This window comes from Aythya ferina (genome assembly GCF_964211825.1).
Source record: "Aythya ferina genome assembly, chromosome: Z".
Lineage (NCBI taxonomy): Eukaryota > Metazoa > Chordata > Aves > Anseriformes > Anatidae > Aythya > Aythya ferina.
Window position 1 is genome coordinate 30,199,130 of NC_140299.1, and position 23,678 is coordinate 30,222,807.

Consider the following 23,678-nt stretch of genomic DNA (forward strand, 5'->3'; position numbering starts at 1 on the left):
AGAATACAGTATCTTGCAACTTTTGACCAGGTCTTAAGTTCAGGTGTGTTAATTCTAATAGCATTTTAAATCAAGGCTGTTGCTGTGAGAAGGTGTGGAAGACGGAAATCATTAAAACTATCCATCAGAAGACGGGCATGTGGAATTGCAAATTGGACAGTAGCTACTGTAATTGTTTGGTACAGTAACTTAATCTCCTGATATAAACCACTCTTTGTACTTACAATGATGCCTGTAGTGTCTTGGAGTTTTTAAATCAATCAGGCATTGTTATAGTGGAAAATACCAGATGGTTTATGGAATAGCTCCTGCCTCTACCATTACCTTCATGCCTCAAATCAGCTAAACTGCTGGTGATCCCATTTTTGTGTATATAATGCTGGGGTAGACTTTTATCAGTAGTTGATTTAGAATGTTTAAACTGCCTAAAAGGAACTGATGAAACCAGTGCAGGAAAGTGTTTCTATTAGTGTAAGATTTTATCTGCAGATCTTATGTGTTAATAATTACCAGTAAAGGCACGAAGGAGAATTCTATAGCATTTGCCATGAATGAATAAATAATTCTTTGATTTTTAAAACACAGAATATAGTCACAAGTGAACTACCCATTTCAATTACATCTTTATGCCGGAATTCAGAAGAGATTTAGATTTTTAAATTTAATTAGTTTGTATATTATTTTTTCCTGTGATATTGGGATCAATTTGCTGAAGAGACATTATTGTTCAGCTAACATACGGACTAGCTTTATTTTTTACCCGTTTAGTTACCGCACTTTTAAGTTTTTCTGCAGCTAAAAGCATTGTGTTCTTTTCTCCAAGTGACGTCAGATTGTAAATGTTTGTAAACTTAAAGTCTGTTTGTAAACTTAAAGTCTGTTTGTAAACTTAAAGTCTGTTTGTAAACTTAAAGTCTGTTTGTAAACTTAAAGTCTGTTTGTAAACTTAAAGTCTGTTTGTAAACTTAAAGTCTGTTTGTAAACTTAAAGTCTGTTTGTAAACTTAAAGTCTGTTTGTAAACTTAAAGTCTGTTTGTAAACTTAAGTTTTACAAAATAAAACTCAAAATGGTCAGTTTACAAAATAACTGTCACGACTTTTCTAATATCCGTGTTTCTTATGTTAATATTGCATTTCCTGAGAGTGTGTGTATATATATATACACACAAATAGTGTAGACAAATATGTTTATTATACTAGTTTTATCATCAGCTTTGGATAGCAATTTTTTTTAGTAAGCTGTTGAAACATGTATGAGGTTTAATTTAAAACAGATATGAGGTTTAATTTAAAATAGAGAAGACTACTCAGATATAGAAACGCAGATATTTTTGTTATAGAGAGACAGTGGACGAAAGGCAGTAATGGGAGGCCTAATTAAGAAGGTGTTTCTGCTGATGCATGGCAATCTTGTCCCCAACTAAAACTATGCACTTCTTTCCAACAGAAAAGGTATTGTGTCCATTCTTTGTGACTTTTCCTTAAGGAGAATACTAATAGGAACAAGTGAAGGAGCTGGTAGCAAGGCTAGCTAATAAATAAAAAAAAATATTTTACACTTCTAGTTTTGTTGAAGTTATTAGTGCAGTCCTATGCCATAGCTTAAACATCTTAATTTGAAAGCTTTTCAGTGATTTAGTTTTTAGCTGTTGTTACTTGTGCCCTTGAATTTATTGTTTGTAGTTGTGTGTGTAATAATAAAATCATTGTACTTTGTTTTTCAAATGTGAACAGAAGTTTTTTTTATGTTCTTAGCAAATGTACCACTTAGCTATTTTTTTTTAAGTGCCAATGATGGGCAGGGGAGTTGGGAGTTAGGGGCAGTGATCCACAGTGCTATTTCTTTCTTTCTTTCTGCCAAAGTGTTCCGAGAATCTCAGAAAAAAAATTACTTCATAGCGTTTATTGTGAGGTGATTATTATTGTACTAAAGGCAAACTTTGATCTAACACATGAGGCATTATAAAATACCTCAGGTAGCTTTAATGGTATGCAGTTAAACAAGCTTAAGCAGTTCCCACACTCATCCTCTAGAAATTCTAGCTTCTGTTACTAATAGTATCTTTTACTGCTAAACTCTTGGCACATGTTTAAACTGACTGTCTTGCTTTGAACTATCACATATTCACTATCATTCGTATATTGTTGATTTTGGTAGAAAATAACCAGGATCAAACTCAACCCCCCCCCCCCCCCACTCCCTCACCCTCCCAGTATTGTAGAGTTTCTTCTCTCATATTGGTGTATTTGTAATTTTACTACTGTTACTGTCTAGATTAGTATATACACCCATAGTAGCTAATTCTACTACCTCAATAAACCTGTGAAGTGAATCAAGATGCTTAAATGTAGAGAAAAATCCCAGGCGTTTTAGTCTTTCCCCTGGTGTGGGCAGTCCTCTGATACAAGCTACTCTTCAGGGTGCATTCCCATAGCTAAAGCAGAGCTTTATTAGGTACTGTAGCATATGAGAAACCGTGTAGTGACGTCTCTTGCAAGGCACTGAATGTTTATACTTTGATCATATTCATTCTGATAGGTTTTTATATTGTTTTAGAAATGTTTGTGACGCAGTGAAACTCACTGGAGTAACCAGCACTGTCACATGTTCCCTAATCAATCTGCAACAAGTGCATGGTCGAATGCTTCTGCATTTCAGCCAGCTATTCATGGAATTAGAGGTTCAATTTAGAAATGAAGCTGTAACAATAGCAAGTTGTGCTTTGAATGGGATTTAGCTAAGGCCTTTGTACCTTAATATCAGTATAAAGATTACTTCACAGTATTGTTTTACTTTTCCTTCCAGTATAAGGTAACTTAGAGGTTAAATAATTAATGATGTAATGGAAAGAACTTGTAAAGATGTTAGAAATGAGCATGTTTCTTTACTGCATAATGCTTGAACATGATATTGCTGCACGTGGAAAATCTTCCATTTAATTTCGACCTGTCTCAAGATGACCATTATCATTTGGATTTTAGTTTTGCATAAGAAAAATATTTGCTTTGAATGAAAACAGTTGTGTTCTAAGTATATTCTTGACTTCTATGAAACTGAAAGAAATTTCTTTCGCAATAAAGCAAAATATTTGAGTGGGTAAAAAATGGCTTCTGTGAACTGATAAAGTAAGCTAACAAGTACTGCTGTTTCCTTTATTCCCGGAAAAGGAAACCAACCTTGCAAAGCAACTTGAAACTATGCATTTCGGTGCTTCTTGTCTTTTAGTAATAGTGCTTTAGGTACATGCCTAGCTCATATTAAAATATTTGTATGGAACTACTGGTTAACTGAAATGTATTTGCCAGAAGGTCAAATTTGTGCTTTAAACAAATCTTATATATTAATTTTGAACAACTAACCTTACTGGTCATCTGCTTGTCTTGTGCTTATACAAACACTCGATCAGCTTCTACTGATGACTGGAACATCTGATAACTAAATGATTTATATTCGTTATCTGAATAGCATAGTAGTTTAAAGTCAGTCTTCCAGAATAACAGAATGTGACTTGGTATTGGATTATAGTAAAACTTTTTTTCAGGCACTGGAAGATTTTAAAAAGGCATTATGATAACTAAAGATACTGTTTGACAGGAGAATTTTTCAAAACCTACCTGGATGACTAACAGCGAGAGGCTGTGCTTACCTTCTTTGCAGTCTTCTGCAGAGAGGGACCTGGGAGTCCTGGTGGGCAGCAGGCTGACCATGAGCCAGCACTGTGCCCTGATGGCCAAGAAGGCCAATGGGATCTTGGGGTAAATTAGGAAGAGTGTTGCCAGCAAGTAAAGGAAGGCGATCCTGCTCCTCTACTCTGCCCTGGTGAGGCCTCACCTGGAGTCCTGTGTCCAGTTCTGGGCTCCCCAGTGCAAGAGGGACATGGAGCTACTGGAGAGAGTCCAGAGGAGGGCTACGAAGGTGACTAGAAGACTGGAGCACCTGTTGTATGAGGACAGGCTGAGAGAGCTGGGCCTGTTTAGCCTGGAAGAAAGAAGACTGAGGGGAGACCTCATCATTGTGTACAAATTTGAGGGGAGGGTAACAATAGGATGGAACCAGTCTCTTGTCAGTTGTGCACAGTGAGAGGATGAGAGGCAACAGGCACAAACTGAAGCACAGGAGGTTCTGGCTGAATATGAGAGAGCACTTCTTTACCGTGAGGGTGACAGCACTGAACAGGTTGCCCAGAGAGGTTGTGGAGTCTCCTTCTCTGGAGATATTAAAAACCTGCCTGGATGCCCTCCTGCATGGTGTGCTCTAGGTGATCCTGCTCAGCAATGGGGTTGGACTGGATGATCTTCAGAGGTCCCTTCCAACCTCAGCCATTCTGTGATACTGTTATGTCCATCTGCGTTCAAGTAGATGGAAGTTTTGCTCTGAAGGCCTGACACATAATACTAGATGCTTACTACATTAACTCTCTCCTTTGCAAGAACATAGTTCCTTCTCTCCTGTTCAAAGCACAAGTTGCCATTTCTACAGGCTCATTTCTCCTTTTGATAATTAGGTGCCCCAGTTCTGAATATCTGCTGTAGCTGTCTGATCTTATGTATTTAGATCTATACGAGTTGGGGAAATCTCTGTTGGACACATACATCCACAATGTTTTTTTCATATTTTCTTTCTGTTCTGAGTGATCCATTCAGTGGATTTTAAGGGGTAGTAGGGATTTTAATTAGAATGAATTTCAAAGTACCATTTTTTTCAATATGTCTGAAAGTTGATACAAGTGTATGTTTGTGCTTAATATATGTGAGACATACATAGAAATTAAAAGAATCTGTATAGACTTTACTCATGCTTCTAGACCAGGTGTATATTTATCAGTATTTCTCTTTCAGACTGCAAAGGGATACATCTTGTTTTTTGAAATTCCATCAGCGAGAGACAAGTATCTTTATGAGCCAATGTATCCAAAGTAAGTATTTTAAGCTTTCTTTTGCATCTCCACAATGTGGAAAAATACAACCAGACAAGTCCTAGGCAGATAATATGATTAAAAACGTATTCGTCCAGTGTGTGTTTTAAACATTGATACGTATATGGAGCACCATTCTCATGAGTTGTAATCAGTTCAGAAGGAAGCTGATTTACTTGGTTTGCTGTTCACTGATAGGATTCCTTAGGTCAATTTTATGAGCTCTCAAAATTCTAAATACCAGGGTTGAAATCATCTAATTCTGTAATTGATTTAAGGCAGTCTATTGAATTCCTGATTTGTCACAAGCCTTAATAGTTAGTTTAGAATAGTTCAGTTTAATAAATCATTTTTCTTAGGAATTACTAGGGTACAGGTTTTTAAAGGTTCCTGTCCTCCCTCCAGCTTTGTAATAACTTAGAGATTTTTGAAACAAAGAGGGAAGGAATTCTCAAAGAAAGCATATGAACTGTTCTTAGTAAGAATATGCAAATATTTTAGCTGTAATGTGTTATATTGTCATTATCTTACTTTCCTTATTTTGAACCACATGATACATTCCTTTTGTTAAAATGTAAAGTGAAATCACATTGGATATGTTTGTGGTTGACTTCTTTGAGTTCTAATGTGATTTGGCAAAACTGAAAAATATTTAGGAGACATGAAAACCTTAAGGGGTGTATTTGTGTGTCTTTGTATGTTCACATGGGTAGAATCTGTAGTCATTGATAGGATCAAATTTGCCCAGAGGAACAGTGAAATGCTCCTTTATGGTGTATGTATGTTTTCATGTTTTTATAACAAGTTTAAACAAAGTTGATGGGTAGGTGTCTGCAAGTAGAGATTTGTGAAGAGTGTTGGGTAACTGATGATATCACATAAGGGGAAAACATTTTAAAATAACTATTAAATCATTAATGTTTAAAATTTTAATTTTTGTGAAGATCTGGGTTTTTTAATCTCAATTCATTTACAAGTATTTATAGGAAGAAATGACTTAGCAGCTAGTAGATGATTTCAAACTGAATTAGTTCTTGCTTCATTAAGTGGAAAATGGTGTGTACGACAATACTGTAATGCATCTTTTTGCCTCTGAAACAGCCCTCAAAGCTCTGAAATTAAGTGGAATGTACTGTTTCCCATATTTGTCTGTTTTCCAAAAACTTAAGACCAATATAGATAAGTTATATTACATTACTTGTCTTTTCTGAGACAGATTTTGACGCTGACTTTTCACATCTGACTTACAGTCATCAGATAAAAAGAAGGAAGAAAAGAGAAATTTAACTTGATAAAAACCTGTTGAATAAAGGAATAGTAGAATATCTACAGCTGCACATAAAGCAGAAGACTAAACAATTATGCTCTTCCATTGGGAATGTAATTTTCAACTGTTAAAATCTAAAACTGAATGGAAGTCTGTATAAAATATGCAGTAAGCAAGAAATAAATCTTAAAAAATTTTAGACATGACACATGAAGGCAGGTTTCAAAATATCTATTAAGCAGTTAATGACTGCTGTTAGTTTATGTTAAGTTAGTTAATGACTGGTTAGTTTACCTTTCATATAAAAGTATTAAATGTTTTTTGTTGTAAACCTAAAAGTGTATGTTTTATGAAAAAGTATCTGTTAGATGAGCTGTGTGTTGAATGGCAATATATTTTAGATGTGTTTATCTAGCCAAAAGGATATAATGCTTTTTCTATGGCTGAAAAGGACAAGGTGAATGTCCCTAGAGTGTTTATGATGGGTTGCTCACAATCTCCTAAGACTAATTCATGGACTTAACTTTAAGAAGATGAATGATCTCACTGAATTTACTGGGATTACTAGACTGTCTATATTTAGCTCTCAATTTTGAAAACCTGCTTAACATTACCATTGTTCTGATTATATTAATCAAAAGAAAGACATAAACCCAATAGCATTTGTGTGTGAATTATCTGCTGTGATTAACTTCAAATTTCTGTAAGCTCTTATGAGGAGTTGAATTTTCTGTGCAGCTGCATTGCTTTGTCTTGTAGACAGTTTCTGTAGTTCTTTGTAGTTTCGTTTTTGTAGATCAAATATTGAACAAACAAATGAAGGAAAAAAAAAAGAACAGACACACAAATCCAAAATCTCTGGACTGAAACTAACTTTCTTTTAGGATATGTTTGTTTTCCAAAGAGTAGGTTATTTCAGTGAAACACTGGATTTCATTTCTACTGGACTGAACAGTATTAAAAAATGCATTCTGTTAACTTTGAAATTATGAAAAGTCATTGTAAGGGCTTGTACTTGACTTGTATGGTGTATGAAAGGGGTCATCTTACTGTTTTGTCCCACTGTAGCAGGATGTTCTTGGCTCCTTCCTTTATGTTGGCAGTAGTCATTATGCAGCTGAGCCAGGTTGCTGACCCCATGCAGAAGCTAAACCTGCCTCTCTCCTTTCTTTACCTTCCCTGGATTCTAGTAGCTTAGCTTACAGGCTCTCATAAAATATAATGGAGGTTTGGTAGTAGAAACTGGTGACCTTGAAGTAGCAATGAGTGCAAGGAAGCAGTCATTACAGCTTTGTTTTTTAGCAGGATTTAGTAGTGATACTTGAGTGATGATTCTCTTTAGTTGGTGATGAAGGAATTGCTTGTTGTGTTGTAGCTGTCATGCAGATATTAATTCTGGCTTGTCCAGCTCTGTCTTACATAGTTATTTAAGTTATCTGTGAGTGGAAGGGCGGTGATTTTTGCAAAGTAAAAGGAAGATTTAAGGCTGTCCTGGCATTATGAGTATGGTAGGACTGTGTCTTATCAACTGCTAGAAACAAGTCATTAGAAACAGTGAAATGGATGAAAAACAGGTTCAATTGTAGGACCACACACTTCGCATATTTTAGGTAAAGTATTTTTTTCCTCTACTTTTCTTCTCTTTGGCTATCTCCACAATGTACTGGAAAGTTAAGATATGTTATAGAATATTATCAGTTCTGTTTTGTTTCTAGCTAATGGGCACACTTGTGTCAGTGCTCCTAAAAGTTGTACTTGCTGTAATTTGTAAAATTCTGAAAATCTGCTTAGTGTTGACGGTCTGTCCATATCTACTAACAGTTCTGTAATAATGGCCAGTTCTGACTGAGTCATAGAGGGTAAACATCATGGCTAAAAAAAATAAAACAAAAGGAAAACTCTTTTAACACACCTTCAGCTTGAAAAGAACTCTTGTGTGTTGCAGCTAAACATATTGAGATTGTGGTGTACTGGAAATGCATACCAGCAACATCCTCAGCTCTTCACCAGGATCCTGAAGCAAGACTTTCTTGCTTAAGCAGTATTATGAAGTTGAGCTTGTGTTTACGTTTGATCAAAAATAACTTTTGAAAAAAAATAAGAAATGTTGTGTTCAAATTATTCTGTCAGCTTAGCTCTCATATAAACACAACACGCATATCTTACTGAAAATAAATAAAAAAAAAAAAAAAGGTGCTAATATGTACGATAAACTTTTTCAACTTTAGGTTTTTGTATTCCTCTCTTGTAGGACACTGGTAGGTGCAGTAGAGGTACAGCTTTTTAAAGCATTAGTATTTTTGAAAGAATTGCTTAAGAATTTACTTGGTAGTTGAAGTGTCCAAATACTGGTTTAGCCTTCACTTGAAGAAATGGACCAAAGGTGTCACTGAAAATAAAAATCACCTCTTTCATTCCTCTGGGAGAGAGATACAGTCCTTCCTGTTTAATTTGTTTTTAATATAAAATTGTTATGATATATAGCTGTTGATCAAGATAATCCAGAAGACTTTGCCTGTAACTGAAATGTTAATAGAACTACTCCAGCATACAGTTATTGTGTAAACTGCAATTATGCATGCAAATTTTTTTTTTTGCTGGTACAGCTCGAACAAATGCCTAAAAAAAAAAAAGCTGCATGGAAGTAGTGGGAAGTGACAGAAACACTTCTGCTGCTTATGCTTCAATACACATTGCAGTATATCTGATTATGACACTTCTTTTTAGGGCCAAGTCTCTCTTCCAGTTTAGCTCTTCTACTAAGCCTGTGTTGATTAAAGTGTGAATTGGGACTAAAATCTCGTTGTCTGAATGCAAGAGTCTCTGCCTTCCCATATCTTTTAGTCATGTAAAATAATCAGATTTTGGAAAGTAAGCCAAGGGAAAAAAACGCGTCTTCCTTGCTGCTACTGTTTGTTTAAAACCAGACAGGAACTGGAATCTAGGAAAATTGATTTCCTGTTGAAAAATGCCCATTTGGCATGACTTCCTCCTTTTCTTATCAACCTACCATAATGGTATTTATATTCTGAAATTTGGTGTTTTAATGAAAGTGTTGGAATTCAAGATTAGAGAAGCTACAGCCTACAAAACATTCTAAATTTGTTCTATCAATACCTGAGGTCATAGATCTTATGAAATTGAGAATTCATTATGTACTTTAAGATGATTGAGTGAGCAATTCTTAAATTTTAGATATGTTGTGCCTTTCAGAGTTTAATTGGTTTGAAATGTACTTGATATTGTATCTAGATGTAGATAATGTAAGGGTTAAGGAACTGACCAGTTCAGTGTTATCCACATTTTATGTAAAAGCTAAAATTAGTTTAATGTCATAAAAGTAATACATCAGAAATGCAGCGTTCTCTGTGAATTCCGAGTATCTTTTCCAGATCAAAAAAGGACACTTTTTACACTTCATCTGGAGTCACTTGATAGTGGGGGTGTTTGTATTTTTTGTTATTGTTGGTTTTGTTTTTTGTTACTGTTGGCTTTGTTTGTTTGTATGTCAAACTTTTTTAAAAGATTTTTAGGAGTGTTAGGAGTTGAAATTGTTCTCTTGAAGGGAATATTTCTGGCTCTGCTTATATTTGGCTAGGACTTGCTAGCTTGTTCTTGGAGTGAATGCTGAGTGAAAATTTAGACTAACAAATCAAGCAGGACACTAAAAGCATAAAAAAAAAAACAATTGTTTTTTAAATTGAGCCAGAATAGTCTGCAACTGCTCCAGCTCTTAAAATCTTTGATCCAGTTCGTAGCAGACTTGGAAGAGAATCAAGTATTGGCTATTAGCCCACGTACTGGGATGCTTCCCTGCAGTGAACACAAGTATAAAGTCCTGCTTCAATTAGTTTACTCTAATTTTACCACCATATTACTAAAATTACAACAAAATAAAACTTGAAGAATATGTATGTATAAAATAATACAATGGTAAAATATAATTAATCTCCACAAGTGATATGCTTAAGAAAAGTGGCAGTGCACATAAGCACGCTTGTAACATTTTAAGTTGTGGCAAAGTATGGTAATATTTCTTTGAGGATTTCCCAAAGGGATTTGTACAGGTACTGTATAAATCGTGTCATAGGGAAGAGATGTGCAACAGCGTCACAACTGAGGCTTCCCTGTGTTGATCTGTTAATTATTTCTGTTTAGAGTTTTGGCAAAGAGATTAATACAAGATTTGTCAGTGAAGAGACAGCGTGCAGTCGCTTAATGCTGAGGATATTCTTGCCTTAAAACAAACAAAACAACAAAAAAAAGAAAAAAGAAAAAAGAAAAAAAAAACTTTGTGGCTAATAAGCTTAAAAATGGATGTTGTATTCTAACCACCATGGGTACTTGAACAAGTTAATGTTTGTATGCCAGTTTACATTCTTGTATTGTTGCTTGTACGTCTGGTTAGAGTATTCGTGTCCTACTTATTTTTGGCATTTTTCAAACCTTTCTTCTTTCCTATAATAAGTCTGTTTATAGGTGCCATAAATTACCTCATCAGTTGAGGACTTTTTGCCTGATTCAGTGGACTTAAGATTAGAGTGTACAAATGTTTTGAACTTTCAACTCTACATGGGTAACTGATGAGGTGTACAGTTAATTAACTTACTAAATAATTTTTCTTCGGAGTTCAGTTTGTGCTAAAACTTAACTGTGTGTTTTTTCCCTATTAAAACAACAAAGATGATTTTGGCTTTGGTTAGATAATGTATATTTAAAACTAGATTAGTTGCAGAATTTTTATTAAGCATTATGGCACTTACTAGCCCAGGCTGTGGTTCAGGAGGATTAAAATGTCATCAAGAAATCTTTGAAACTGGGTAATTTGTTAAACCATTTCACTTTTGAAAATGAAGAGTTGATTAATATGCTAGCTGGTTATTATTCTCAAACCACAGGAACATATTACCCATTTTGGTAGAAAAGGCTCTATAAAGAATTACCTTTCTAAACCCTTCCTCATTCTTTATAGTTGTATCCATATGCTCTCTCTAAAGTTTTGTCCAGCTTTTGGTGATCTGTGTGCATATAACTATGGATTAAGCTGGACATATTTCATCTGCTGGTGGCTGGCTGCAGTATCTGGTGGAGATTCGTAGGTTTAGAGGTCAGAAGGCTGAAGCTGTAAGGAAATGAGAGCTCATAGTGCAACTTCTTAAAAGTTGTTTCAGAACTGTTCATGTTTTCAACTTTTAATATGTTCTAATACGGTTTCAGGTGTTAACATCTTTTCCAATAAAGAGTATCAATTATTTCCCAAGCATCTCTAAATTGAATAGTAGGAAATGATTCTTCGGTATATTTTTGTTGTTGTTTGCTTTTTTAAAATATTTTTCTTGGATCAGCGATGCAATGGGAGATTCTTAGCACTCAGAATTGAGAATAGACTTATTCAAAGGTTTAGTTATATTAACAGATGTGGCCAATATCTTTTAAATTTAATGTATGAAGTATCAAAACGTGGGGCTTTGACAACCCTCCAGCTACGTATGGGAATTAAGACTGAACTCTGAAACTAAGGGACAGATGAAAGATTTTTCACTTAAAATTTCTGCCCTGTCATTTCAAGTACAAACTCATTACCTTTATGACAATGTTTTTACATACCTACTGAAATAAATATAGAAGTGAAATAATTACATTTGTTTCAACATGCAGCTAGTTGGTCACCCTGATGTGTCCATTCCTCTCAATTCTTGTGTAAAAGAGTTACTTAAAATTTGGATACAACGGTAGCAGATGCTGATGTGGCAAGGCAGACCAAACATTCCTTCCTGCCTTCGTCAGCAGAGCACGTTCTTCATTTAAAGGTCAAAGTAGCTTAACTAGTAAGGCTGACTCATGCAGATGTGGACTGTATGAACACAGCGTACTTTGGATTGTACAACCCCTGAACCCATAGTAAGGGTATAGGTTGAATTGATGAATTTGACATAATCATAGGCAATGAACTAAAATCCTGACATTGAGTTTCAATCGTGACAACAGGGGCACAGTGGCAAAAGATATTCTCTGCAGCTAGTAACAAATTGGCTGAAACTAGCTTGTGAAACTGAAAACACTGAAATAGTCTTACAAACTATTTTTATCAAAGGTGTTTAAAGAAGAAGAACCCTGCCCCCATGGAAGTTTCTCTTTCAGCACACACACAAAAAAAATAAATACTAAACTGTGGCGTTCCCATTCTGGTTTTATAATTTGTGTTCTGCAGAAACAGAGTTTATACTTTTGTTATGTACCTCAGTGAGTTACAAGATTCATGTTGTGTGGTGTGTTATATACACATAACAGCAACAGTGAAATATTACACCATGCTTTTCTCTCACCTTTTGTGGTTTCATTACAAAATTCTGTTGTAACACTGACTCTTGATAAGCTGCAGTCCTTTTGTGTTGCTTGTGATTATACTGTCTGGAACTGTATGACTGCATAGATTGAAAGGCATGCATTCAAGTACGTGGGGGTTTCTGGGTGTTTTCTGTCCCCTTCTCCAACCTTCAGGATGATACCTTTGGAGATAGTGACAGATGTGGATAAATTAATTCTGTATACTATATTTTTTTTATCTGTGACCTCTCTGATTCTAGAAGATGCCAAGCCAGAGCAGATGGGTTTGGTCTCAGAAATGTACAAGAATCACGGAATCAGAGAATGGTTGGGGTTGGAAAGGACCTTAAAGCCCACCCAGTTCCAACCCCCTGCCATGGGCAGGGACACCTCCCACCAGACCAATTTGCCCAAAGCCCCATCCATCCTGGCCTCGAACACCTCCAGGGATGGGGCATCCACAGCTTCTCTGGCCGACCTGCTCCAGTGCCTCACCACCCTCTGAGTGAAGAATTTCCTCTTAATATCCAATCTAAACCTCCCCTCTTTTAGTTAAAAGCCATTCCCCCTTGTCCTATGACAATCCCTGACAAAGAGTCCCTCCCCAGCTTTCCTGTAGGCCCCCTTTAGGTATTGGAAAGCCACCATATGGTGTCCCTGGAGCTTTCTCCTCTCCAGGCTGAACAACCCCAACTCCCTCAGCTTGTCATCCTAGGAGAGATGCTCTGGCCCTTTGATCATTCTCATGGCCCTCCTTTGGACTTTATGGTCACCGTGTTTTTTTCTTAAGAGATGTTACTCTTTATGTCTGTTAACTCCAGCTTGTCAGAGGTTGCTTTGGTCTTACCTTAGCTAGCGTATGTATAGCTTTGTGTAAGAGGATGTTGTATCCATTGAAGAACAGATGATCTAAATTTTACATTTTGTTATAAAATGGTAGTGGAATTAAGGCACTTGACACCATCTGAGATCAAGAAAGGCAGGAAGGAGATTAAGGTGTTGTTGTGCTATCAAACTTATCAAAAACTGCAGCTGCTTAATTTTCTGCCACATCTTAGGTAGTTGCATTGGCTACCCTGCTGATAGTGTTTTCTTAAAACCTAAGTAAAGGTGAGGTAGATTTGTGTACACATGTGTTTCTGACTAACGATGTTAGACAAAATGCTTAACTTGTCTGCCGTGCCTTTTTCATGCACATTTGGTGTTGTTTACTAGCATAATGCTCATTTCACCACTGGGTCATATATGTCACAATACTTAGGATAGTTCAGGATTCTTGTTTGTTCTTTTAATCATTAGCCAAACACATGGCACATCAAATAGACACCTAGATAAATAAGGAATGCTTTAATAATGCTGTACTGAGTTTCATTAGAGAATGAAATGCAAAATGTAAAAAGAGAAAAATACATCTTTCTGCGTTTAGAAGCTGATAAAGTGTAATGGTCAGTTTTAAGGAAGTTCCGTCATCTTTCTTCTTCTCTTGGTAGGCTATAAATGTATTGTTAATTTGCTTGAGGGAAAGAGTCTTACAGATTAGTATAATAAAGTCTACCTATTGAGTTGTGCATGATGAATTGATAGTATAAACACGGATCTGGCAAAAAGAACTGAAGAAACATGAGTATTTTTCAGTCTAAAATATCTGTAATGCATGTTGGCAAGGAATGAATTTGAGATGGCTATTGTAGCATTCACAATCTGTTTGCTGTCTTATTTTGCTTGCTTACTCCTTTTAGGCATGTAGGATGACTACGCTTTTTCCACTACAATTGCGTTCTACATATCAAGTGTTCCTTGTGGCAGGTTGTAGATGAATATAAAGCAAAAAGTCAGTGAGAAATGTAAAACTAACTCTTACCTTTTTCGACTGCCATCTTGTTTCAATTTTAATATTTTCCTTGTTTTTAGAGGAAGTCCGCATCTGAAGGGAACACCACATTATAAAGAAGAGCAATGTGCTCCTTCTTTAAGTCTAGAAATGAAGAAAGTGCTGGATCTGCAAGCTTCTATCACAAGGTATGCTCAATAATCACGTGTTTAGAATATTTCTCCTAATGAGAAATTTTCATATGAAACAGGAAGGGGATGGAAAAAACTTTCTCGTAAGCCTAAGAAGTTGAGAAAGTGTATTGCTGTTTAGGAATTATTTCTTTCTGTGTTTGCCTGTGCTGGTACTGTTTGTATGTAGAAACATGAAGAAAAGGCTATGTTTATGTTCAGTACTGCATTATATTACTATGAATGTTACTGTACTTGGGCTGAAAGTATGGATTAGAGATTTCATGGAAACCTAGGTACATCCGAGCAAAACTGTAGGCAGAATTTCAACATTTCTTCAGCTGTTTGCAGATGATCCCCATTTTTTTCTGAAAAAAGTTTCTTTTTTTTTTGTGGTGATTGCCTTCCCTATTCCCTATCAGAAGCATGAAAATGACATTCTGTGGTTTGTGTACTAGCTAAACCATTATTCTGACAATACAGACCTGTTAATGACTTCTGATCCCTAGAGAAAAAGAGACACTGTATTTTATATTCTTTATAGCTTATTGTATAAAGGGTTTATGCACTCAGGTTATAATTTATTTGGTGTAACTTCTCAAGTTATTCATTATACAAAAGGCAGCTGTGTAGTGTTTGTTACGCTAGTTGATAAATCTGTGACATGGGTTTGAGATAGAGATTTTTAGAGAATGACAAATACATTTGTTAGTTTGCAGTCCATGTTAGAGGATCTACTTGTTGCTACTGCTGATGGATTTCTCCATCTTGTTCACTGGGATGGTATGACCAATGGAAGGAAGGCTATCAACCTGTGCACAGTTCCATTTTCTGTGGATCTGCAGTCTTCTCGAGGTAGGTTTGTGTTTTGTTCTTCTTCTTTTCGGTTGGTTTGTTTTGTGGCCATCTGTGGTTTCTTTGGTGGTTTGTGTTTTTTTGTTTGTTTTTGTGATCTTAAGCTATTGGAGAAATACTGTGTAATATAAAACACAATCTGTTCTCAGAGATGAGAAAAAATTGCCTTTTATAAATGTGGACAAAGTAACCAGTTTAAATTAGTTTTTGCTGTGAAGTAGCAAGTAAGCAACTGAAAAGTCTGTTGGCTTTCAATATCATGGTGTTAATGTATTTTTAAATTACTGGTATTTTCTCAGCAGGTTCATTTTTGGGCTTTGAAGATGTTTACATCAGAGATATGGAATACTGTGCCACACTTGATGGTTTTGCTGTTGTTTTTAATGATGGCAGAGTTGGTTTCATTACACCAATGTCAAGTAGATTCACTGCTGAGGTATATTTCCTTTAGTATTTATAGCACACATTCTTCGACAGAAATTTTTCCCCTTGTCTCTGCATTCCAGTTAGCTTTCCATTTTAACTTTATGTTCAGCTACAAAGAAAGAAAAAAAGATAACAAACGTTTGAGAGAGAAAATAGAAACAGTACTGTATTTCATACCATAGTTTGAACTAGAATCTCTTAGGACTAGTACATGTCTATGGGAGAACATAACTAGTAGTAGATTTACTTTCTAATTGTTTATTGTCTCAGAATGTCATTCTAGTTCTGAGGTCTTACTACTGTCTCTGTGACAGACTTTTCTGTTTACCAGCCACAGGTATAGTTGTACAAAGTGGTTTCTCCTATGGCAAAGTATCATAGGTTCTATTTCTAGCTGTAATTAAGTCTTAACTCTTCTCATAGTGACAAGCATGTTTCAGATATTTTTTTTTGATGGAAGCTTTTGTAAGCTAAGCACTTTCTTACCCGTAATTCAGCCTACAAACCTACATTTTAGCATTCAATCTCTTCCACTTTTGGTTACACCTGAAGTGGTCAGGCCATCAGACTAGATCTCTTGAGGTGCCTTTCAACCATTCTATTTGTTTTAATTACAAAAAAATAATAAAATTGTTTACTCAGACCCAAACTCCTACACACTCTTAATGTTGCAATTTCATTTGTTGGAGATGGGAATTTATTTTTCTGGTTTTTGTTTTGCCTCTGTCCTTGGTACCACCTACCGATTTTTAGATGGTACAAGAACACACTTGCCTTATAAATACTGACTTGCTTTGGTCATTCAGAGCTGTGATGCACAAAAACTATTGCATATAAAACTGGTTTCACTGTTCCTAATAAGAAAATAAAAAATAAAAAATCAGGAAGATGCCAGTACATAGGGAAACTGTTCTTCTGAAGCAAGTCAGTTAATATTGATATCTGCAATTTAAATTTACCAAGGTGATGAAGGTCAACTGGCAAATCTGTTATATGGTGTGCATAGGTAGCATGTGGGTAGAAAGCAGCTAGCATGAGTAAAAGCACTGTTGAACACCAAATCTTTTGACTTCCTTCCTTTACAGCAGCTCCATGGTGTTTGGGCACAAGATGTGATTGATGGAACTTGTGTGGCAGTGAATAACAAATACAGACTAATGGCATTTGGATGTGCTAAGTAAGTTTTGCAAGACTGGTTCAATGGGGAAAAGAAGTCTTTCCTTGTAAAAACAGAAGTACTAATTTATTCTTACCAACTTGTGTTGAAAAAGCTTTAAAGATGAAAAGGATCAGTCTTCCTAGGATAATATGCTGTGTCAAGAAATTAGGAGGGAAGGTGTTTTTTTATTTTTTTTAAAAAATAAATAAATACATAAAAAATGCCTGCTTGAAATTGCAGTTGATGCTTTTTTCAGCTCTGGGGAGGAGAAAAAAGTGGTTGGACCAGTAGTGAGGATTGGAAATGTGGTACTGTCCCAGTTAATTTCAAAGCAGGATTATAAGGTCAATTTTAAGCTGTTAATCATAATAGTACTGGACAAAAAGTAGCACTTTGTACCCAGCTGGCAGAGTGATCTCTTCTGGTCAGGAAAAATGATGCCTATTTGAATAACTAGGAATATTTATAAATTAAACTTGAAAAATGTTGTAGTGTTTGATTTACTGCTCCTTCAAGACAGTTCCTCCTATATAATACTATTCCAGATAGTTCTGAGTGCAGCTTTTAAAAAAGTGTTTGTTTTTCAGAGCATTTCGTAAGATGTGATGATCTGTGTGGTTTGGTCTTCAACTGTCTGAAATAGTATTCTCAGTTATAGTAACAACACAGTATGCTAGCATTTGCCTTTGAAAAATAGTTACTATATTTTTTTTTAGTTACTTCTATGCTGCTGATGAAACTTTAGCAACTAGTAAAAAAATGAGTTTCTTTATGTGGATTGTCACAGTTGGAAGCTATGAACTATGTGGGTTGTGTATACATGGATGTTTTCAGAAAATACAGTCTTGGTTATCATAAGATTGGTTTTTCAGGTCCTCCACTGCCTTATTAAGTATGTTTTACAAATATGTCTTGTAAAGTGCTATGAGTGTTACTTGGCATAGTGTATCTGTTCTGGATGAATTTTGCACAAGTGAGAAAATAGCAGACATAAAAATTAAGGTATTAATTTTTTTCTCCTTTTAGAAGGACAAGTGGGTATTTATAAAAGCCCTTGGCTTTTAACGAACTTAATGCAGCCTAAAGTTGTGTTATCTGCATTGACAAATTTTTAAAATTATTTTTATAACTTCTGTATATAAAGTAAAGAGTGAACTGTTTCTGAGAGTGGGAACACTGCTCTCAGATAATATGGAACAGCTTTTATTAGTATCTTGAAACTGATGAGAAATCCGAATGGTTTGTAATCTAAAGCATGTGTAATCTCTTTCAGTGGCTCTGTGCAGGTTTATACAATAGATACCACCACTGGAGCCATGCAGTTTTCTCATAAATTGGAGTTGACACCAAAACAATATCCTGGTGAGCTAATTTTAATGCTAGAATTTTCCATCTGTTTTTGGGGAGGAACAAAGAACATTTTACCAGTTAACGATTTGTTGTTTCTATTACCACTGACAGCATTAGTTGTTTACTCTTGCACATGTGTTGTAATTTACTCTTGTATATTTGCTCTTTTTGCTGACTGCTTTTAACTGTCATTTGGATGTGTTTCATGTGTGAGTTTTTTGGTTTGAGTTAGTAGGTTACAGATCTCGCTGCTGTCATGTGGTGCCTTTTTAAGTGTTGCAGGTGTCTGTAGTTCCCACATAGAGTTTTGGATTATTTTTCCATGATTTATCTGGGAAAATGAGATTATTGTCAAAAACTGAAATGAGCATAATAGAGGTTTAAAAGAGGTAGAAGTCAACTTGAAACAGTATGTACAGGGTCCCAAAATTACAAACATTTTCTTGAAGTAATCCATCAATCCCTTGCCTGAACTGCAGTGAACAAAAACTCAATAAATTTTTACATGCAGTGTAGTGATAAGTATTGCTGACTTGTGAGTGAGGAATGTATAAAAGGGTAAATTTCATCCTCAGTTGAAAATATGTGACTTAACAATAAATAAATAAATAAAAATAAGTAAATAAAACCTTTATAGTCCAGCAAAGTGCCAAAGTAAGGGGTTTCAAGAGTGGCTATATTTTTTCCCCTAAATACTGTCTTAGCAGAATTGCAGTTACATAGTTATGTCATAGCACAGTATATTTTTGGCCTGTTTTCATGTGCTTTTAGTTTTCTATGAAACCAAACATTTGAAAGAAAATGTGAATTCTTAATTTGCTGCTTATTCATTTCAATGAATGCAGCAAAAAGTTACTGAAAAATCAAGTACTTATTTCTGTATATTTTTGTTTCTACTGTTAAGAGCAGTTGAAGGACATGACATTTCTCACATGGTATTTTACTGTCTGTTTTTAAACAGATATTTGGAATAAAACAGGACCTGTTAAACTAATCAGATGGTCACCTGATAGCTGTGTTGTTATGGTGACCTGGGAATGTGGAGGCTTGTCCTTATGGAGTGTTTTTGGTGCTCAGCTTATCTGTACTTTAGGAGGTGATTTTGCGTGAGTATGTCTTTCTCTAATGAAATTGTAAAATGTTTTATTAGGAAAAAGTTATTTTTCTAATTAAAATATACATAATTAGAAATTAATTAATTGAATTATTTTGTAATCTATTTCCATCATAATTCCATAGATGTTGGAGTCATTGAATACTTAGGAAGAGATCATTTGAAAAAAAAAAAAAAAATTGTATTTTTTTTTGTAGTGATCTCTTTTGGCCATAAAGGCAAATTACCCTAAAGCTAGGCCTCAACAGGCAAATATTATTAAAATTCCTTCAGTACCAGTATGTATTTGTTGAAAAATTGCCAACACACAAATCAAAATTCAGACAGTTTACTCTAGACACCTGACAGTTGTTTTGCCTTTTATGCTTTTTAGTCAGAGGTAAGGCAAAAATATGGCATCAAATGACAATAGAAAGGTAGGAAGATAACTTCTTATTTTTGAAGCAATGTGAACTCAAACTTCTGTTCTATTTTTAAGGTATCAGTCTGATGGTACTAAAAAGGACCCTCTAAAGATCAGTTCTATGGTAAATATAAATGTGAAAAATACTGTAATGGGAGACTGTCTGTTACTTTTTTTAATTATTTTTAGTAAAATAATTCTAGACGGACCTGGACAGGTTTGGGAGGTGGGCCTGTGTGTACCTCATGATTTTTGACAGAGCCAAATGCAAGGTCCAGCATCTGGGCTGGAACAATCTCAAGCACAGTTACAGGTTGGGCAGAGAATATAAGAGGGGAGATTTAGATTGGATATTAAGAGGAACTCAGAGGGTGGTGAGGCACTGGCACAGGCTGCCCAGAGAAGCTGTGGATGCCCCATCCCTGGAGGTGTTCAAAGCCAGGATGGATGGGGCTTTGGGCAACCTGGTCTGGTGGGAGGTGTCCCTGCCCATGGCAGGAGGTTGAAACTAGATGGTCTTTAAGTTCCCTTCCAACCCAACCCATTCTAAGAAAGATTTTCAGAAAAGCAAACTGGCTTTATTTGGCTTTATTGTGTTTAATGAGTAAGATGCTTTTACTATTCTTCATAATACAAATATTGTGTTGAGGGAAGAGGGGACAGCTGATGATTTTCATGTACTATGCCTGATCATCAAGTATGCACACAAAGCCTTTTCTTGGCCTTGCTTGTAATAGTAAGAATGAATGCTGATGTTTTTTTCTTTATTATTTTGCTTTCAGACCTGGGGTTCAGAAGGATATCATCTGTGGGTCATTGAGGGGAATTCTTCTCAAAACACTAAGCCTGACAGAGATGCAAAAAATGAACCTCAACAGTTTGGTATTCTGCAGTTTCATTTCATCAAGAGTGCACTCACTGTTAATCCTTGCATGGTAAGAGTATTGTTTTTTCATTTGTTTTCTTTTTGTTGTTGTTAGTGTTGTTTTTTTTTAGTTATTTTTTGTTAGACTGATTTTATCATAAAATCTTTAAAATGGTACTTTGAAAATGTTGGTATGCACTAATGTAACATAAAACCTATTTGTGTAAGCGATACAAAGACAAAAAACTGCCTTAATACCTATTTTTCATGCTGTTTAACTTGTTAATACAGTGATAATTTCTTTTTTTTTTTTTTTTTTTTTTTTTCCCTGTACATGGAGATAAAGGTTTATTTGGCATTTCTTTTCTTTTCTTTTTAAAAGAGTAACCAGGAACAAGTCCTTCTGCAAGGAGAAGATCGCTTGTATTTGAACTGTGGTGATGCAACACAGGCCCAGAACCCCAGAAATACTTCAGCACACTCTGAACACAAGCCTACCAGGGAAAGAGGTCCATTTCCAGATGGCAATTTAGATTCTCAGGGTTTAAGCACTTTACTAGGACACCGGCATTGGCACGTCGTACAGGTAATTCTCGCTGGTTGCCTGTGTGTGTTCTGAGCTTGCTGGAGTTTATGTGGCTGGAATTTGCAGCGAATCTTAGCATTCTGCCATACTCTTTTTTTTCCTATTGTGAAATTCTTGCCTTTTTATTTCCTTCTGAGTTTTGACTGGTACAGCTTTTTATTGAAAAATTACAAAGGATTGTTGACCATCTCAACCTTGTGTTGCACTCCAGCTAATAAGAATCAAAATGTCTTTTAACTGTATGAAAGAAATTAAGAAATTTATTTCCTTTCCTATGCTTTGAAAGGGAAAGCAAGTGTGACTTGCAGAAAACACTTCAGGGATGCATTCTGTTGTTTTTTGCAGATTGCTTTAAGCAAATTCAACTAATGAATATAGTCTTAGGACGTTGGCTGTATTTTCAAGCAGTTTTAGATGGCATCTGTCTAAGCATGTAATTAAAACATCACAAAATAAAGCTTGGAAAGAAAAATTTATTTATAGGGGTAATCATAGCACAGATTCACTTCTCTGCAATAGATGAAAAAATAAGTAACATTTAATCTGTAATGCAATTGCCATCTTCCACAGTTTCAGACCTTCTAAAAACCTTTATTCAGAAAAATATCTACCAACATCTTATTTTTCACAGTGCATGAATTAGTATTATTAAACAGCATGTTACAGTAGGCATGTATATCTGGATGCTGTTGAATTTCCAGTGTAGTTAGCCAGTTGCTGCTGTTGTTCAAAGAAAGGTCTAGGTCTTCCTCCTGTATAGGAAAACAAAAATTAAGACAACTGGAATTTTTGTGGGAATCATCGTACCTGTGTGAACAATGAAGGCACTTACCTGTTTTGTATTAGACCAGGGACTGAAGTTTGATCCTGGATTGTATCATCCCAAGTTACATGACAAGTCCAGGATCAAGATTCAATTTGACGCATCACAGTGAAGTGTTCTCCTAACAGGGCTCTTGACAGTGCTGGTGTGTGTTTCTGACTGGATTAGAAACTTCATTGCAACACTGGAAGTCCTTCTTGGCAGCTGTGTTTATTAAAGCTTGTACATTCCCATGAGAGGTTCTGATAAAAGAGACGTACCTAAGGGGGAGGGGGGAAGCAGCAAAATTTGACTGTTAATTTGTGATGTATTACCTGTTGTATGTTGTTAATGCACTTCTTGTATTAAAAACAATTTAACACGTATGATTCAGGAACTTAATTGGAAAAAAGTAATTGTAGTTAAAAGAAATACAACATTAAAAAGTTATAATTAATCACTACTTCAATGGTTCAGAGTATAGTAATTTTTTGTTTTGGTGTTCTTTATTTTTTAGATACATAGTACTTACCTAGAGAGCAACTGGCCTATAAGGGTGAGCGATTTTAAGAATACGTTCTTGCTTTTTTAAAGGTATTGGCGTTCTTAACAACTGTCCTTTAGGGTTGGATGACCTCTGAAAGATGAAAACATTGCTTTAAGTTACAGTAAGAAGAATGTGTTGGGCAGGAAAAGTAGAAAATGGGATAAAAACAAGATACTTCACAAGTTTTGACTCTAACATTTTATTGTCGTATTGTAATGCACTTGGATAGGATATACCATTTAGATTATTTCTCTACTGAGGTTCTGTTTTTTTTTGTTTTGTGTTCTTTTGGCCAGTTTTCAGCTATTGACAAGCTTGGGCAGAATGTAGCTGTTGTTGGCAAGTTTGGTTTTGCACATTATTCTTTACTCACCAAAAAATGGAAGCTGTTTGGAAACATTACCCAGGTGAGAGGCTATGGAATTTTATTTGGGTATACTGGGGAGGATAAATATGTTGGAATGTGATTCTTGGAGGATGATGAAAAGTATCTTTTTCAGATAAACAACCTGACAATGCACTTGGGATTAGGGTAGTTGATTTTCCACATTTTCCATAAAATAGCTGAAACGTCTTGTGGTTTTGGTGCAATAGTTCATGTCTGATTATTAATTGTTTCTAAATATGACTTCATTTAGTCAGACACTACTTCTATGTATTATCTGAGAGTCTGTGTGAAACCCAGGTTTGGATGTTAACCTTTAAATTCTGGCCAAAGGCAAAAAGCTAAGTTGGCCAAAAGCAAAAAAGCTGAAGCTAAGTTCAGGGATGCCAGGAGACTAGGGAACAGTAGAGCTGTGTCTCATAGGATGAAGTTTGTCCTTCACATACTATTCTTTAGTTCTTTGTTATTTTCAAACAGCCAAAAACTTCATATCAATAGATCACCTTGCTCTTATCAATACAGTTTGCTGTGTTTTTTTTCTTTTCAGGAGCAAAATATGATCGTAACAGGAGGCTTAGCGTGGTGGAATGACTTCATTGTTCTTGCATGTTATAATTTAAATGATCATCAGGAAGAGGTATTTTTTCTTCAAAATTATTAAATCTTGCTTAGAAT

The 23,678-nt window shown here is 35.5% G+C and overlaps 2 protein-coding genes across 8 annotated transcripts in view; one reads left to right on the forward strand and one right to left on the reverse strand.

Annotated features, from left to right (window-relative positions):
* The window catches only part of RIC1 (RIC1 homolog, RAB6A GEF complex partner 1), a 49,619-nt gene that overhangs the window by 11,446 nt on the left and 14,495 nt on the right, over positions 1–23,678 (forward strand). For 3 of the 5 annotated variants that reach the window (XM_084504310.1, XM_084504309.1, XM_084504306.1), the window contains exons 3-15: positions 4,840–4,916; positions 14,422–14,529; positions 15,224–15,366; positions 15,666–15,802; positions 16,878–16,969; positions 18,225–18,313; positions 19,263–19,407; positions 19,894–19,942; positions 20,601–20,753; positions 21,066–21,269; positions 22,589–22,627; positions 22,915–23,025; positions 23,551–23,640. In XM_084504310.1, coding sequence (XP_084360436.1) covers positions 4,840–4,916; positions 14,422–14,529; positions 15,224–15,366; positions 15,666–15,802; positions 16,878–16,969; positions 18,225–18,313; positions 19,263–19,407; positions 19,894–19,942; positions 20,601–20,753; positions 21,066–21,269; positions 22,589–22,627; positions 22,915–23,025; positions 23,551–23,640 — 1,437 coding nt within the window. The remainder of the gene's footprint in view (positions 1–4,839; positions 4,917–14,421; positions 14,530–15,223; positions 15,367–15,665; positions 15,803–16,877; positions 16,970–18,224; positions 18,314–19,262; positions 19,408–19,893; positions 19,943–20,600; positions 20,754–21,065; positions 21,270–22,588; positions 22,628–22,914; positions 23,026–23,550; positions 23,641–23,678) is intronic. The other 2 variants (XM_084504308.1, XM_084504307.1) reach the window with 2 other exon arrangements.
* The window catches only part of ERMP1 (endoplasmic reticulum metallopeptidase 1), a 43,712-nt gene continuing 41,762 nt past the window's right edge, over positions 21,729–23,678 (reverse strand). The window contains exons 17-19 of one of the 3 annotated variants that reach the window (XR_014687237.1): positions 22,604–22,708; positions 22,102–22,352; positions 21,729–22,021 (exon numbers count right to left, since the gene is read on the reverse strand). The gene's annotated coding sequence lies outside the window, so the exon portion shown is untranslated. The other 2 variants (XR_014687236.1, XR_014687238.1) reach the window with 2 other exon arrangements.